We start from the raw sequence: 14,495 nt of genomic DNA, 5'->3' as shown, positions 1-14,495 counted from the left end.
AAGGCTTGCTAAATGAGATGCAATGCCTCACCTTGAATTCTTAGCAAGCTCTAATGAGCAAATCCTGCTTGTGCAACCCTCAGAACAACGTTGCAAAGAAAATGGCTTATGGTTAATTTTCTCTTCTGAGTCAAGTTTTTTTCTTTTATTGATGATTTTGACCAGCTGCTCCCACTACCTTTACCAGTGGTGGAAATTTTTGTAATGTGGCCTTTGGTCCTCCAAGCTGAAGCGGCTACATTTCACACTTCCATCACAACAGCAGATAATGTGTTTCTTGGGGAGGTCAGTTAGGGGTTCTCAATGTCCATGCCTGAAAAAGTGATGCTTCCATCAAACGGAAGAAGCTGTTTATTGTGTCCTCAAAAGCAGCAAATTCTGCCATCATAGTCTCTTCATGCCACTCTGACAATGTCACCATAAGGGCAAAGACAGCCATAATTTTTTATTTGGACAATTTAAGGGGCTTGGTGGAGATGGAAATGCAAGGGTCACATAAAGGTAGGGAAGACAACCAGAAGGCTCTACGGTATTTTAGACTGTCTGATAGTCTTTGGAGTGAGCTAGCAATGGGCTTCAACTTGGAGCAACTCTTTGAGTTTTCTCCTGTGAGTCAGAGCTAGGCTTTGACTCAGATTCTTTGGTACCCCTGGCCTATCTCTCCTACACACACATGCACACACAGACACACCCTTGTCTGGACAAAAAAATCAATAAAAGAGAGCTTTGAAGCCCCTAGCTAAAAAGAAAAAATCCCCCAAACCCACTAAAGAAAATCAGACTGAATTGCATAAGATGAACCATTTATATATATATATCAAAATGAAGAAAAGCTCTTATCAAAGTTCTGTCAATGGTTTGTCTTATTTCACAAGAAATGTGCTTTAATAAAAGAGATTGGTTAAAACAAAGACAGCTCAGTGCTGCTACATTGTCTGCTTGAGAGCTTTCAAACACAGCTCTCTGTACTTTGTTAACTCTCTGGGAGGCTACAGGAGGGTTTTCTTTGCAGAATATCTAATCAACCCAATTTCATTTGCAGGTCACAGTGACCTGACTGTGGAGGCTGTGCTGCACAAATGGAGCTCTCCAGATAAGCAGAAACATTTATTGCATACTTCGTCAGCGTATCTCTGGCCATACACTTGTTCTCAAGGCCCTTAGTTTTGATATTGGTTTTATTAAAATAGATTTCAGAAAGGGGAATGTAAAAGAGTTTAAAGATTACACTCATAAACATGTTGGTCAGTGATGAGAAAAACCACACCAGACACCAGCAGGCTTTTTTTACATTACAAGTGTGAATAAGCTGTATCCTGCTTTTTTTTTTTTTTTTTTTTTTTTCCCCCTTATGCTGCTTTCTTCAAATTAAAAACAACACTTTAAAAAATTACTATAAACAGACCAATGCCCCACCTAGGGAAATATACAGGTCTTACAATGCCCCTGACAATTTAGAGGATGCTTAAATTAAAATCCAAAAATAATGAAAACCAAGGACATATGAGGACTACAGAAGGATGCATTTCCCTTGGCAACCACCCAGCCAGTTTCCCAGCTTTGGAGCTGCTGCCACAGCCTGAGCTACCCCCAGAACTTCTGCACAGCACTTGCAGGCAGGATGACTTATGCCTCAAGTACCTCTGTGCTGTTGCACATCTGTACTGTTGTACATCTGCACTGTTCCATCTAGGAATGAGGCAACATGCAGATTCCAGTTGCTATCCAAGTATCATCTCTTGTCTCCATGGAGGAGGCACTGTGGGCTGGACAGCCTCCTGCTGCGTGTCCTGGTCTCACTCTGGTTTCAGGACACAACCCTGCAAGGTCTCTTCTCAGGGGTTTTTATTTGCCAAGCTTATTTAACTGGGTCCTGACAATTATCTGGGCAATGGTTTTGAATGAAGTAGATGGGTTGTATCAAGCTCACCTGCCTGACATAGCTGTGAGAGGGTTTATGAAACTGGGTTCTAGACTGTGCCTATACTGTGCCCAGTTATGGTATCCCCAGTGTAAAGAAGGACATAGATCTGTTGGAATGAGTCCAGAGGAGGCCTACAAAGATGATCCAGGGGCTTGAGCCCCTCTTTAGGAGAGGCTGAAGAACCTGGGATTGTTCAGCCTGGAGAAGACTCTGGGAGGACCTTATAGCTGCCTTCCAATACCAGAAGGGAACCTACAGGAATGCTGGAGAGGGACTTTTCATAAGTGTCCAGCAATAGGGCAAGGGGAAATGGTTTTAAACTGACGGAGAATAGATGTAGACTTCTTAGGGAGAAGTTCTTCAATGTGAGGGTGCTGAGACTCTGGCACAGACTGCCCAGGAAAGTTGTGGATGCCCTCTCCCTGGGGGTGTTCAAGGCCAAGATGGATGAGGCTTTGAGCAGTCTTACCTGGTTGAGTGGTGTCGAAGCCCATTGCAGGGAGGTAGGAGTAGATGATCTCTAAGGCTCCTTCCAAACTAAGCCGTTCTGTGGTTCTGTGGTTCCTGAGCTGCCAGATCTCATTCTATTGCCTTCGCAAATGGGCAAATGGTCAGGGCCCAGACAAACAGGTGTGATGCACTATAAAGGATTTGCCCTATTCATCAACAAAAATGGTCTAATATTTGCTGAAGAACACCCTTTAGTTTTTGATGTAAGAATAGATTCAGGAACTACTTTATTTATTTATTTATTTAGCATTTTTATAATGCAACTAGAATGTTTGTCATTTTGGAACATCATCATTCAGATATTCCCGCCATGATGGTCTTTAATGGCAGCACACCAGCACAATGTATATGACATAGAGCATCTGTGAAGTAGTGAGTAGTCAGAACACTTTGTTTGTCACATATGCATTAGTTCCTGTTTTGCTTTTTCATTTTTCCTTCTCCTGGATCTTGGAGTGTGTGTTACTTCTGTTGAATAACGAAATTTTCCCTCCCCAAAACACACTGTCTTTGATCTCCCCTGTTTTATGCACAAGGGAGATGATGTTTCCTTCCCTGGTTAGGACTGAATGATTAATCATCTCCTGTAGGTATTCACACCAGGTTCAGATGCTGAAATGTGAAGCTGATGGCAGAAACTATGGATACAAGCATCAAGAACTGGCACTGAAATCTGTGGAGTAGTCGGCAGGAAATATTCAAAGCACATCACATTTAATCATGAAGACTCCAAAGGTTTATAATCTTATGGGGCAAAACCATGAATTGTTTGTGAGTAAGGAATGAAGGCCAGACTTCCTGTCCTGGTGTTTTCTTTAAGCCCACATACTCACACAAATATCTACCCACCTAAACATACCCACCCACATGTAGGAATGAGAATACCCTACCCAACCCTAAATCTTTGGTATGACTTGGAATGATTAAACCTCACAAAGTTTGATATCATGCAGAAGTTCTGTATGTTCTGTACGTTAGTCAAAACCCTTGTAAAATCAGGAAATCTTGATTAAGATTTTTTTTCTTTTTTGTTATTTCAACATACGCAGAGTATTTTTTCCTTCAGGTCTTCCAATATACTTAGCCTCATGGAACTGTTTTGGTTGGAAAAGACCTTTAAGGTCATAGGCCATCCATCTAACTTGATCTGTCACCTGATAAATGTACACATGAAGGATCTGGGTTTTTTTTAGAAAGGAAAGGGCAAATAGAACTATTAGAATGTCACAAAAGCTTTTAGGCATTGTCCCTTACACAGTCCAGAAAGTGCAATACACTAATGCTGCTGTAAAGCAAACCTGTCTCAGGTATCACAATTCAGCACCTTACCATACCCAAAGGGTCCAGACACACAAAAGTGATTTCAGCTCAAATTAGTGAGGACAGCTTGAGAAAAATTCCCCTTATGATGAAGGGTTTCTCCTGCTCTCATTCTTGTTATTTCTCACTTTGAAAACAAACTCCAAACCAATCTCCTGGATCCAAACCCAGATGAAACTGGCTCTCTGAGCCTGTGAATCTAGGTGAGCACAAATCCTACCCAAAGAGACACTTTTGTGCAGAGTAAGGCAGGTCCCTGCAGTGTGGAATAGCAAAAATCAGTATAGCTGGTGATACCCCTTGCCTTTCTGCTGTGATCAACAGAAATGGAAGCCACAGAAGATATTGTCATTCCTAGTCAGTCTTTGATGAAGAAGAGCTTAAAATTGGCCTTGTGTCTTCTTTAAACCCGGGAGACAGGATTAATGAAAAGAGCTAATTATCTGTAATTCTTATAATATGCTTCACAGGAAAAAAATTAATGCTATGTATTCTTTTCTCTTGACTGTGTATAACTTCTACGTGATTCTCAATCAGCAGCCAGCGTCTTCCTAGAATGGAAGGAATCTCTGCCTGTATTGTGGGAGATACCAGTTAAAAATCTTTATTTCTTGAGACAATTCTACAAGGATGCTTTGGCATATACTGAAGTTTTGTTTTTTGTCCTTCAAGAACAGGTGAAGCTGGTGTCTCATCTCTGATGGCTCTCCACCGAACAAAGATAGCAAAGTGGAAATATTTTTTTTCTCTTAGCTAATTGTACAGGCTAGGCTGAAGCAATTATTCAAATTCACAATGAAAATGATTATCACACTGCCTCAGACACGAATTCATGCAAGCACGTCAGTTCAAGTGATTCAGAGGAACCAATGAATAAATAGTCCCATCACTTTTTTTTGATGCAGGAGGGCAATATCCATTTCTTGTGTGGAAGATATGAGCAGACGAGGAGGTCTCTGTTCTGTAAATCTGGGCTTGCATTTCACAGCAACCAAACTTGCTCAACAGAACAAAGAAATCCCTGCGGAAAGTCTTTGTAAAAATGGCATAGAGAAAAGGGTTAGCACAGGAATTGATGGGGTAAAACAAAACCAGAAGTATCTTGGATTTGGACACTGTGATTAGAGGAACCTTGAGTGAGGCTGATATAGCAAAAAAAGATATGGGTGCCATGCAGAGGAAGTCTGTGAAGATCAGTATGGCCATGCGCTTGGCAATCTTGGTGTCACTGTTTGAAGAGATGACATTGGGGTTTCTCACCGTAAAGTAGATGCAGATGTAGCAGGCACATATAATCACAAACGCGAGTACATTCAACACTAAAAGAAATATAACATAAGCCTGAGAAAATGGTGTTTCTATATCCATGGGCAAACAGATGCTGACCTTCATGTAGCTGCTGACTCCAAGTATGGGAAGCAGTGCTACTGTGAAAGCAAAGAGCCATCCAAAAATCATTATAATCACAGCATGGTGAAACCGAACCTTGCGGTCCAGTTGCATGGCATAGGTGATGGTGTGCCACCTCTCCAGGGTGATCACAGTCAGTGTGTAGACTGAGAGTTCACTTGCAAACACTGTAAAAAATCCTGCAGCATTGCATCCTGCCCCAGTTTGCCAGTCTATGGCATAGTTGTAATACTGACTTTTGGTCTGGATATCTACAGATGCGATAAACAACAAATAGATACCTATGCAGAGGTCTGCAAACGCAAGATTGCACATTAGAAAACGAGGTACAGTGAATTTGTATTGACTACTGATTAAAATAATGAGGACAACAGTGTTCCCAGTGATAGCTAAAATACTGATAAACCATATCAGGACTCTCAGAATGGTGTATCCCATGATATCTTCGCATGGATTGAAAGCATCAGGTTTAGGTGAGCAAGCTACGTTAACTATTTCATTGCATAAACCATAGTCAAATTCACTCTCAGCTGGGTCAAATCCTATGCTGTAATTGGAAATATAATCTTCATCTGGAGATATTCTTTGTATCTTGTTGCCATGCTGCTGATTAAGGTCTTGCTTGGCCTGTGGTATGCTACATATTGGATGTAATTCCGTGCTGAAATTGTAAAAAGAGCAGTGTTAGAAACTAAGAGACACAGCACAAACCATACAATAAACAAGAAAACACCCAGCTTTAATAAGAAGCTCAGTTTTTCTGGTTAGCTGATTATATAGGATATCCTGAAGCTTGAAATTCATAGTCTGGTTGATCCCCATTTATAAAATATTACATGAAAGTGCAAATTATTTGGAAGCATCTTAAAATGTAAGGGAAAGGAAAAACTGATGCTTGTTTACAAGCAAGCATGATGAGGTTATCGACATGGGCAGGCACATTCTGTAAGTAGTTTTCTTTATTTCAACCAAATTTCTCCCAGCACCTCTCACTGATAAGTTGATTCTTGCATGGAGAAAACACTTGCTGATCAATTTCTACATAAGACTGAACTGTGAAGAATGAGTAATTTCAGCTGTGCCCATAAAGACTCTGTGTAATAACAATAATGCTACTGTTTCTTAATATTACTCTCAAATTCCCTTTTTACTGATGTTTTTGGCACTCATTGTCCCATATTGATTCTTGTGACTCCTTCAGGGCACAGAACAACTCCAGCTTGTTCACTTCATTCTTAGTATTCCATATTATATTGTTAACTGGCCATTAACACAAATAAATAGCATAAATAAGTTCATACAGTGTTCCAGATAATCTCCAAAAGTCAGGCACTAAGACGAATACAAAACCAAGACAGGGTAGAATATTTTGCTTAAAAACTGTTTTTCAAAGGAAATGGATTTGAAACCATGTGAAATGATGCAAAGCGAAGCCAAAACAAATGAAACTACTGAACAAATGCAATACTTTTGTAGAAACTGTAGTCACTTTGTTTCTGTCAGAAAATCTTTTTTAATCATTTTACATGATTTAGAAAAAAAGGTAAGTAATTTAGAAAAGGTACTTAAAAGAAATAAAGGAAAAGTGTTTCAAGAAAAAATGCCTTTGAAGTTAAAATTAGTATTTTTTGACAGTTGTGTGTTTGGTTTTATTTCCTAGAGGATGAACTCTATGTCCTTCTTCTCCATGCCTAGACCAAAGGAAGAAACATGTTTTGACTGGAATAGTAGAAAGATGATAAGCTCTGTCAAGCTAAGAAATATCAAGGTGTGTTAAGAAGAAATGAAGGATCAGACTGCATCTCCTGGACCTCCTTTGAAGTTTGGTGTCTCAGAAGCTTGCATACATAGCTTTGCATAAAATGGATCCATACTTAATCTGAGTTAGGGAATAAAAAAGCTGACAGTGTATTACAAAATCAGCACAGTTCAGGATCACTTGCTGTATAGCTGGTGAAAAAGCTCTCTAGGTAAGTTAGACTGAAACTGTCAAACTATTGGTAACATCTTAAAAAGGAAGGCTCTTTTTTGTAACCTAATTTTACCCTTTGACTTTGTGGACTCAATATGTCTTCCAAAAATCAAGTTTAAAAGATCTGCAAGAAAGGAAAACTAATGAAGGCCCTCACCAGAAGGTGAGGGACATTTCCTATGAGGTACTGATCATCCTCTACTATTATAAATATTTTTTATTTTACCTGTCAACTGAGACAGAAAACTGATTTTCTGTGAGGTCAAGTATGCACTATGGAGGTCACCATAGCAATAACAAGGCATTACATTTTGCTCCCTTGTGTTCTGCTCGCATAAGGATGAATGAGGGGGCCAGTGTATTGATCAATATATCAACAGTTCTCTAGCTGAAAGAGAATATATGTTTCCAAGGAGCGATAACAGGAGAGTAAGTCCCTCAGTTTTGAGTGCAACAGGCACTCAAGGGCACTGAAAGCTACTGCAATAGGTAACTCCTCATAAAGCTACTGAGAAAAATGTTTTTATCCAGTCATTTCTTAGCCGCGAATTAAAAATAAACTTTTTCCCAAATTATGAACACACCGAAGCTAAATCTGTCCCTTGGTAAGACTGCTATGTGAGGCCAAAGAAATATTTTTTATTACTACAATTTAGCCATTCTTGGATCACTTTACAGTCATCAGTTCCAAATAAAATCAGGTTCCCTTGGTGTTAGCTTTTTTGTTCCAAGGATGAGTGGTGAGGAGTCTCCTGACTGGTTACAAGTACCATGAGCCAATGGGCAGTTTCAGACTCCTGAGGAAAGGAGATGTGTTGTCTGGTACTGACTGAGTGCTTAGCAGCTCTTAGCTCTGGGAAATATGCCCTTTGTGTACATTCAGAGCAACAAGTGACAACTTTTTTTGGCAAGGGATGATGCTTGCTCCTTTTGGAGGCAGTAGGTATGGTAACATACTTCAGAAAGGCCAGTTGCATCCTAGGCTGCATCAAAAGAATCATGGCCAGCAGATCAAAACAGGTGATTCTGCCACTCTGCTCTGCTCTGGTAAGACCTTACCCAGAGTATTGCATACAGTTCTGGAGCCCTCAGTACAGAAAGAATGGATCTGATAGAGCATTTCCAGAGGAGGACTACAAAAATGATCAGGGAGCTGGAACACCTCTCCTGTGAAGTCAGGATGAGGGAGCTGGGGTGTGTTCATCCTGGAGAAGGCTCTGGGGAGACCTAATAGAGACCTTCCAGTATCTGAAGGGGACCTACAGGAAGGCTGGAGTGGACTCTTTGCAAGGGGCTGTAGTGATAGGGGCAATGGTTTTAGCTTAGAGAAAAGTAGATTTAGACTTGATGTTAGGGAAAAAATCTTACCAATAGTGTGCTTGAAAAATGGAACAGATTACCCAGGGAGGTACTTGAGGCCTCATCCCTGGAGATATTCAAGGTGAGGCTTGATGGGACTCTGAGCAACTTGACCTAGTTGAGGGTGTCGCTACTTACTGCACGGGGGGGTTGGACTAGATGACCTTTAGCTGTCCCTTCCAACCCCAATTATTCTGTGTTTCTATGATGCTACTGTTTTTTCAATCTATATGTAACCCTCTGTTACTCTTTAACATCACTTTGCTCAGGTAAATCCTCTGACAAGCCAACTACAGAAAGGGCAACTTAAATAATAACAATGAGATTGGCAGAGTGTGCTGACAAAAATAAACAAAATTTACTTCCTTTGTACCAGTGGTTGTTTTCTGCACTTCATCTGGATCCAGTGTTGGTTCTGTGTTAAGCCTCATCTCAAAAGAATCATCTTCACAGACACATGACAGCAAGTGAATTGTGAGCAACTGATATTATGTTCTCATGAGACAAGCCCCAAACATGACTCCTGATTCTGCCACGTCTTTTTTAAAAAGTAGGATTTCAAGTGACACATCATCCAAAGAATAATGATCAATGTAAGGACAGAGTCAGATCAATGTCATTCTTTTAGGCACAAGGTGATCTTTATGTCAAAGAAAGCTGAAAGCTTGCTGAAGTTCATAATGTTCTATGTCAAGTTGAGGGTTTTAACATCCAGCCTCTGCTCTATCCACAGTTCAAGGATATTGTTTTCCAGTCACAGAAAAATGTGAGGGAAGTTCAATTTGTCCTAAAAAGTAGTTTACTGTGTGCTAGTCCAGCATCAGAATATTCCAATGTGATAAATCTACAGATCATTATTTATCAGACAGTTCTTTGTGGAATGAAGAAAAAAGAAAAATTTCCTATCGTTTAATTTGTGTCAGTGTGTCAGAGCTGTGCTTCATGCAACAACCTCCAAAATTCAGAAAGCACTGATGCTTTAACAAGTTTAAGATTTCTGTTATCATAACAGAGCCTATTTCCTGGTGCAAGCAGGTTTGGAATAGGTGACTGGCCACGATTCACTATCCTATTTTATCTAAGACTCAAATGATGCAAAAGCCTCAGAGAGGGGAAATATTACATACACATGGCAATCAGAATGGGGCCACACATCCCTCTCTTCATGCCTTCCCAGATTTTCCATGTGAACATCAACTGCTGCCATGATCCTCTCGGGGTGACAAGGAATCCTTTTTATCATCCCTGGGCTACCTGGAATCATTCTGAGACCCAAGCAGCCACGGGAGAGCAGCAGTTGCACAGCACATCAGGCCACATCATGGTTGTCACCACCCCAAGTAATGCCTGCTGCACTGACCTTGGCACAGCTCCCACCTGGTGTCACCAAGCACTGCAAACTGTTACTAAACTATTAATAACATAATACTAAATGACTCGAGAGGATTTCAGTGCACACTCAACTTGTGTGATCTGTCAAGAAACCTGATTTGAAATGGAGATGGGTGTAGCTACTATATGAGTGACTAACCTCTGCTAAAATGTATGGAAATACTACTGTTATTCAAACTGAAGCAAATACATCCATTTTCTCTTTTTAAGCTGAAGGGATGATATCAGTCTTCCACCAGTTTCACTACAAGACACATGACTATGTGAAAGAAACTACCATTTTAATTATGTTTTAAAGCAGTTAACAGGATAAGTAATATAAATAATTGCTTCTAATAATTTTGCATTTATGATTATTATTTTTTGAAAACTACATCTGGTAACTATTAAATTATACATAAATATATTCAACTTTGTTCCATTGGCCAGTGTGATACAGTTCACTTGTACGTTTATTCATATAAAGAAGAGCATCACCAACTTTCATACTATTTCTTACCATTATGTTACACCTGATGCTCTAGGGGGCCATGAAGTCGTGACCAGAAACTTTCCCCACAGACAGCCCCACCACTGAATGGTGCTCCAGCCCAGCTTGTTGGTCATCCATGATTGGGTTAGGTGAGTTCTGCACAGCTCGCTGGCATTTCTTTGCAAAATTGCACTTGCTCAGGATGTGGAAATGGCTATCAGTGTCCCCCTTGGCTTCTTACCTGACAGGGCAGAGGCTTCTGAAAGTGGGGCTTTTCTAAGGGGCAAGTGAGTGCTTCATTTGCCTGGAGCAAGTGTGTTATAGTATCATAGAATTGTTTGGGCTGGAAAAGACCTTTGAGATCATAAAGTCCAACCAGCAACCTAGTGCTACCAAGTCCACCAATTAACCAGGCCCCTAAGTGCCAAAACTCCAAGTTTTTAAATACCTCCAGGGACAGTGACTGAATGTCTTCCCTGGGCAGCCTGTTCCAGTGTGTGCACTTTCACATTTCCACCTTATTTAAAGCCCATGTGAAGAGACTAGACACTAAAAGTTTACCAAAAGATCAGGACCATTTCCTCCCTTAGCTTTCCTTCAATAGTAACACTTAATTTGTATTTGAAATTTCCAGTTACCTAATTTAAGGGATAGGTTCTAGGATTTGGGTCCTGATTTGGTCCAAGCAGTCCAGAAGCCAAGTACCTTGAGAAATATGAATCACAGTGATATCAAGGTCCCTCTTCAGATTCATGGCTACACATGCTGCCATTAGACTCTTCAGCAAATACCTCTTTGCCACCAGTGCTAGAAGGACTGGACCCATTTTTACTTAGCAAGATGCCAAGAACTGTGTCTGCACATGCCTGCAGAAGTATGTGAAAATGTCTCCTGATAAGCCACTTTAGCAAAAATTTTAGCATTTTCAATGAAAATGAACAATGGGGGGTTGGATTCCTTCCTATATCACTGTAGTCTTCATGACCATACTTGTGCTTTTCACAGTTTTGCAAAGACATGTAGGTCATATTTATTACTTATCAGCACAAACTAAGACCAGTTATTTTTCATTGTCTGGTGCCAGTAGAAGGCTAAAAGTAAAATAAATGACTGTTATAAGTATTAAAACAGAAGGCACTAATAGTTTACTCTTTCTCTGCATGGCTTTACGTTTAAGCAACTTCTGAAAACAATGTCTTGAGCTGTAACACTAACCCATACTTTTTTTTCTGCGATGGAAAATTCCATGTCTTGGGCGACAACCAATAAAGTAAGAACTTTGAACAATAACAGGGGTTTCCGTAGGTACCAGTTCCTCATGTTTTCCAGTGACACAGATTCAGGAGGTTCATTAGCTAGTTAATGTATACACTGAAAGTCTATCTCAGCAGCTGGAAAACGCTTAATGAGACTCAGATACCTGAAGTCTCACTGATGTTTGAAGCTTCGCTTGTACTTGCTAATGGAAAATTAAACCAAGTACTGAAAATTACTTTGGGAGTCTAAAAAAGCACTCCAACATCCCACACCCCTCTTATCTGGGAAGGGGTCTCCTCTAGGTTAACCATTTCAGAAATCCCATCCAGAAGTGCTGTGTAGGTGGACTAGACAGCACATCTGTGATGCTTGGTTGGACAGTGTTTCAACATCTGTGTTTCTTTCTGAGAGTTTAAGATCCCTCCTGTTACCCTTCCAAATTGATGGCCAAGTAGTGACAAAGCAAACAGAGCTTTGCCTCCAGCTGCCTCCTGAAAAGTTCTCAAACTTTACCTGTATGCCTTCAGCCTGGTTGCAAGCAGATCCTGGATGGCAAGAGTGAAGATGGATCTATGACAGGCTGGGGCTAGAGCCTCAGCTATAGAAAATGATGATGCTAACACAGCTATCACATTCATTACTGCCTTGCAATGGAGAGGCAGTGCATTGTGGAGCATGCATAAACTGACATGTATTGTATATTTATTTATTTATATTGATTTACCTACCTGCACTGAAGACACCTTTTCTATCCCAATTTTGAGCAACTTTATTGAATTCACTATCAAGTGCTGAGAAGCACCAAACAGAAAAAAAAATGACATCACTTACTTTTGTCTTTTCCAGTTTGTAAATGCACAGCAATGGCTAGGATAGGTGAAGTTTGCCTCAATCAAAGATCTAAATTTGCTTAAATCAGGAAGCTTTTTTAAATTGTATGTAGACCTTGCTCTTAGCTTCTTAATGAGTTCTAATCCATGGCTTGGTAGGAAACTGATTCTTGTCCTTGAAATATCCCTTCAAGAAAACACATGAACATATTGGTAAAAGTCAAATTTACTTCTGCTTGACAGTGGACAGGTGTTTTAGACTATCGTGCTCATTTTTTTCTGGAAAGAGATCAACTGGAAATCTATGCTTAAAACAGGGTCTGGTGGTGAGCTAGGTATTTCTCCAGGAAACCTGAACTAATACTGCCAAAAATGAAGTGCTGTTAATCTGATCTGAGAAAAAAAAAACAAAAGAAAAAAAAATCCCCAAACTTTCTGAGTAAGAATTAGCAATGACATAAACTATTACTGCCATATGATTCTGGGTTTAGTAAACACCCAGTAAATGCTCCAACCACCCCAGAATACTGTTACAGGATAAAACACAACATAAGTTTTTTACAGAAATGTCACATCATGGTAGATTGCTGTGGCAAAGGCAATAAACACAGAGAGAGAAGCCTGTAGGAATGTACAGGTGTGAGGATGGGTTGTGGATATCAGGTTTTGTACTCATTGGTAAGACAGAGTGAACTGAGAGAGGGGTGACACAGTTCATACTGTGAGGAACAAAAATAACAAAACATTTTCAGAGGTTTAAAAAGCAAAGAGCACAGACTGAAATGAAGAAAGGGGCAGCACTGCAGGAGGTTAGGAGAGATGTTTATGTGGAAGACTGTTACTGAGTGGGACAGCCTATCATGGGCAGCAATGGCAGCTAAGAACATAGTAAAGAGAGCATTACTAAGGATTTAAAAAAGAAAATAATTCTACACACACTAAATCTTGACTTAGGCCATGCAGGACCAAGGATGCTCCAACTTCAGACTAAGGGATACTCAGAAATCCAGAGTGTAACTTATGGCACAAAAAGTTCCCATATTTCCCTCACTAGGGCACAAACTGCATCCCTCAGCTTGTGAGAGCAGAGGGCATGCTTCTTTCCCGTAGATCAACAGTAAAATGGACTATGGAAAATCACTTTGTCTTCCCTTAGCCCCTGATCTTGTCTGGCTTGAGACTGACCCAGGATGCAGTGGTTGCTGAGGCTGCTCTGCTAATTATTCTTTGAGAAAACAAAGGAATTTTCCCTAATCAAGGAACTGGACTGACAATAGCTGTAAGTATTTCCATGCCCCCTACAGTGTACAGGTTTCAATTCATCCATAACAGTATGGTATCAAGACAACATATTATTTGGTCTCTATTACTCAACACTCACAAACTATTTTTATTATTGTCTTAATGAAGTAGAGTGGTGCCATGTGAGGAAGAGACCAGGATTTAGCAGCCAGTAATAAACTTTAAACAGTTACTTTGTACTATATGGACATTTTCCCTCTATTTTCTGTCTTAAGAAACAAAACCAATACTGAAAAAATGGCTCTGTTTGAACTCATGGTCTTTAGCTTATGGATGATCATGTCTAACAAACTCATAGCTAATAAAGCAGTCACTGGTGATGGGAAAGGTGATCTTTGTGTCCATGCTGTGCCCACAGGTGAAGGCTTTTCACCCAGACTCTGAAGGAATGCACCACCTTCAACAACTGGACCATGAGCTGTGGCAGCAAAGGAGAAAACACTGACTCCACTCTGCTAGCCTCATCTGGGGCCATAACTTCTCCTGGAAGGGTTAGATGGACCCTGTGGAGTCAGAAATACTTCAGCCTTTTGCAGGACAGGCTGAGAGAAGCTAGGCTATGGTCCTGGCATTGTTCTGTGTCTGACCCATTTCTCACAGGAGCTAAAATCAGCAGGTAAATTTTAGGCTATTTCTTAGCCACATGAAAAGGTACTTAGATTGCCATGAGCAACCTTGATTGTTTCATAGACTGACTATCGCCTTTAGTAGGTTTCATAGTGAAAATTCCACCTAGAGTATATGCTC

At 40.3% G+C, this 14,495-nt stretch overlaps 1 protein-coding gene across 3 annotated transcripts in view; it reads right to left on the bottom strand.

Moving 5' to 3' along the window:
* Window positions 1-3,523: 3,523 nt before the first annotated feature.
* Window positions 3,524-14,495, bottom strand: part of FSHR (follicle stimulating hormone receptor) — a 79,460-nt gene continuing 68,488 nt past the window's right edge. For 2 of the 3 annotated variants that reach the window (XM_071739817.1, XM_071739818.1), the window contains exons 9-10: window positions 12,448-12,633; window positions 3,524-5,825 (exon numbers count right to left, since the gene is read on the bottom strand). In XM_071739817.1, the coding sequence (XP_071595918.1) occupies window positions 4,598-5,825; window positions 12,448-12,633 (1,414 nt within the window). In that variant the 3' untranslated portion in view covers window positions 3,524-4,597. The remainder of the gene's footprint in view (window positions 5,826-12,447; window positions 12,634-14,495) is intronic. The other variant, XM_071739819.1, reaches the window with a different exon arrangement.

The sequence above is a fragment of the Heliangelus exortis genome, chromosome 3 (genome assembly GCF_036169615.1).
Source record: "Heliangelus exortis chromosome 3, bHelExo1.hap1, whole genome shotgun sequence".
Lineage (NCBI taxonomy): Eukaryota > Metazoa > Chordata > Aves > Apodiformes > Trochilidae > Heliangelus > Heliangelus exortis.
This window is presented reverse-complemented; position numbering and strand designations above follow the sequence as displayed.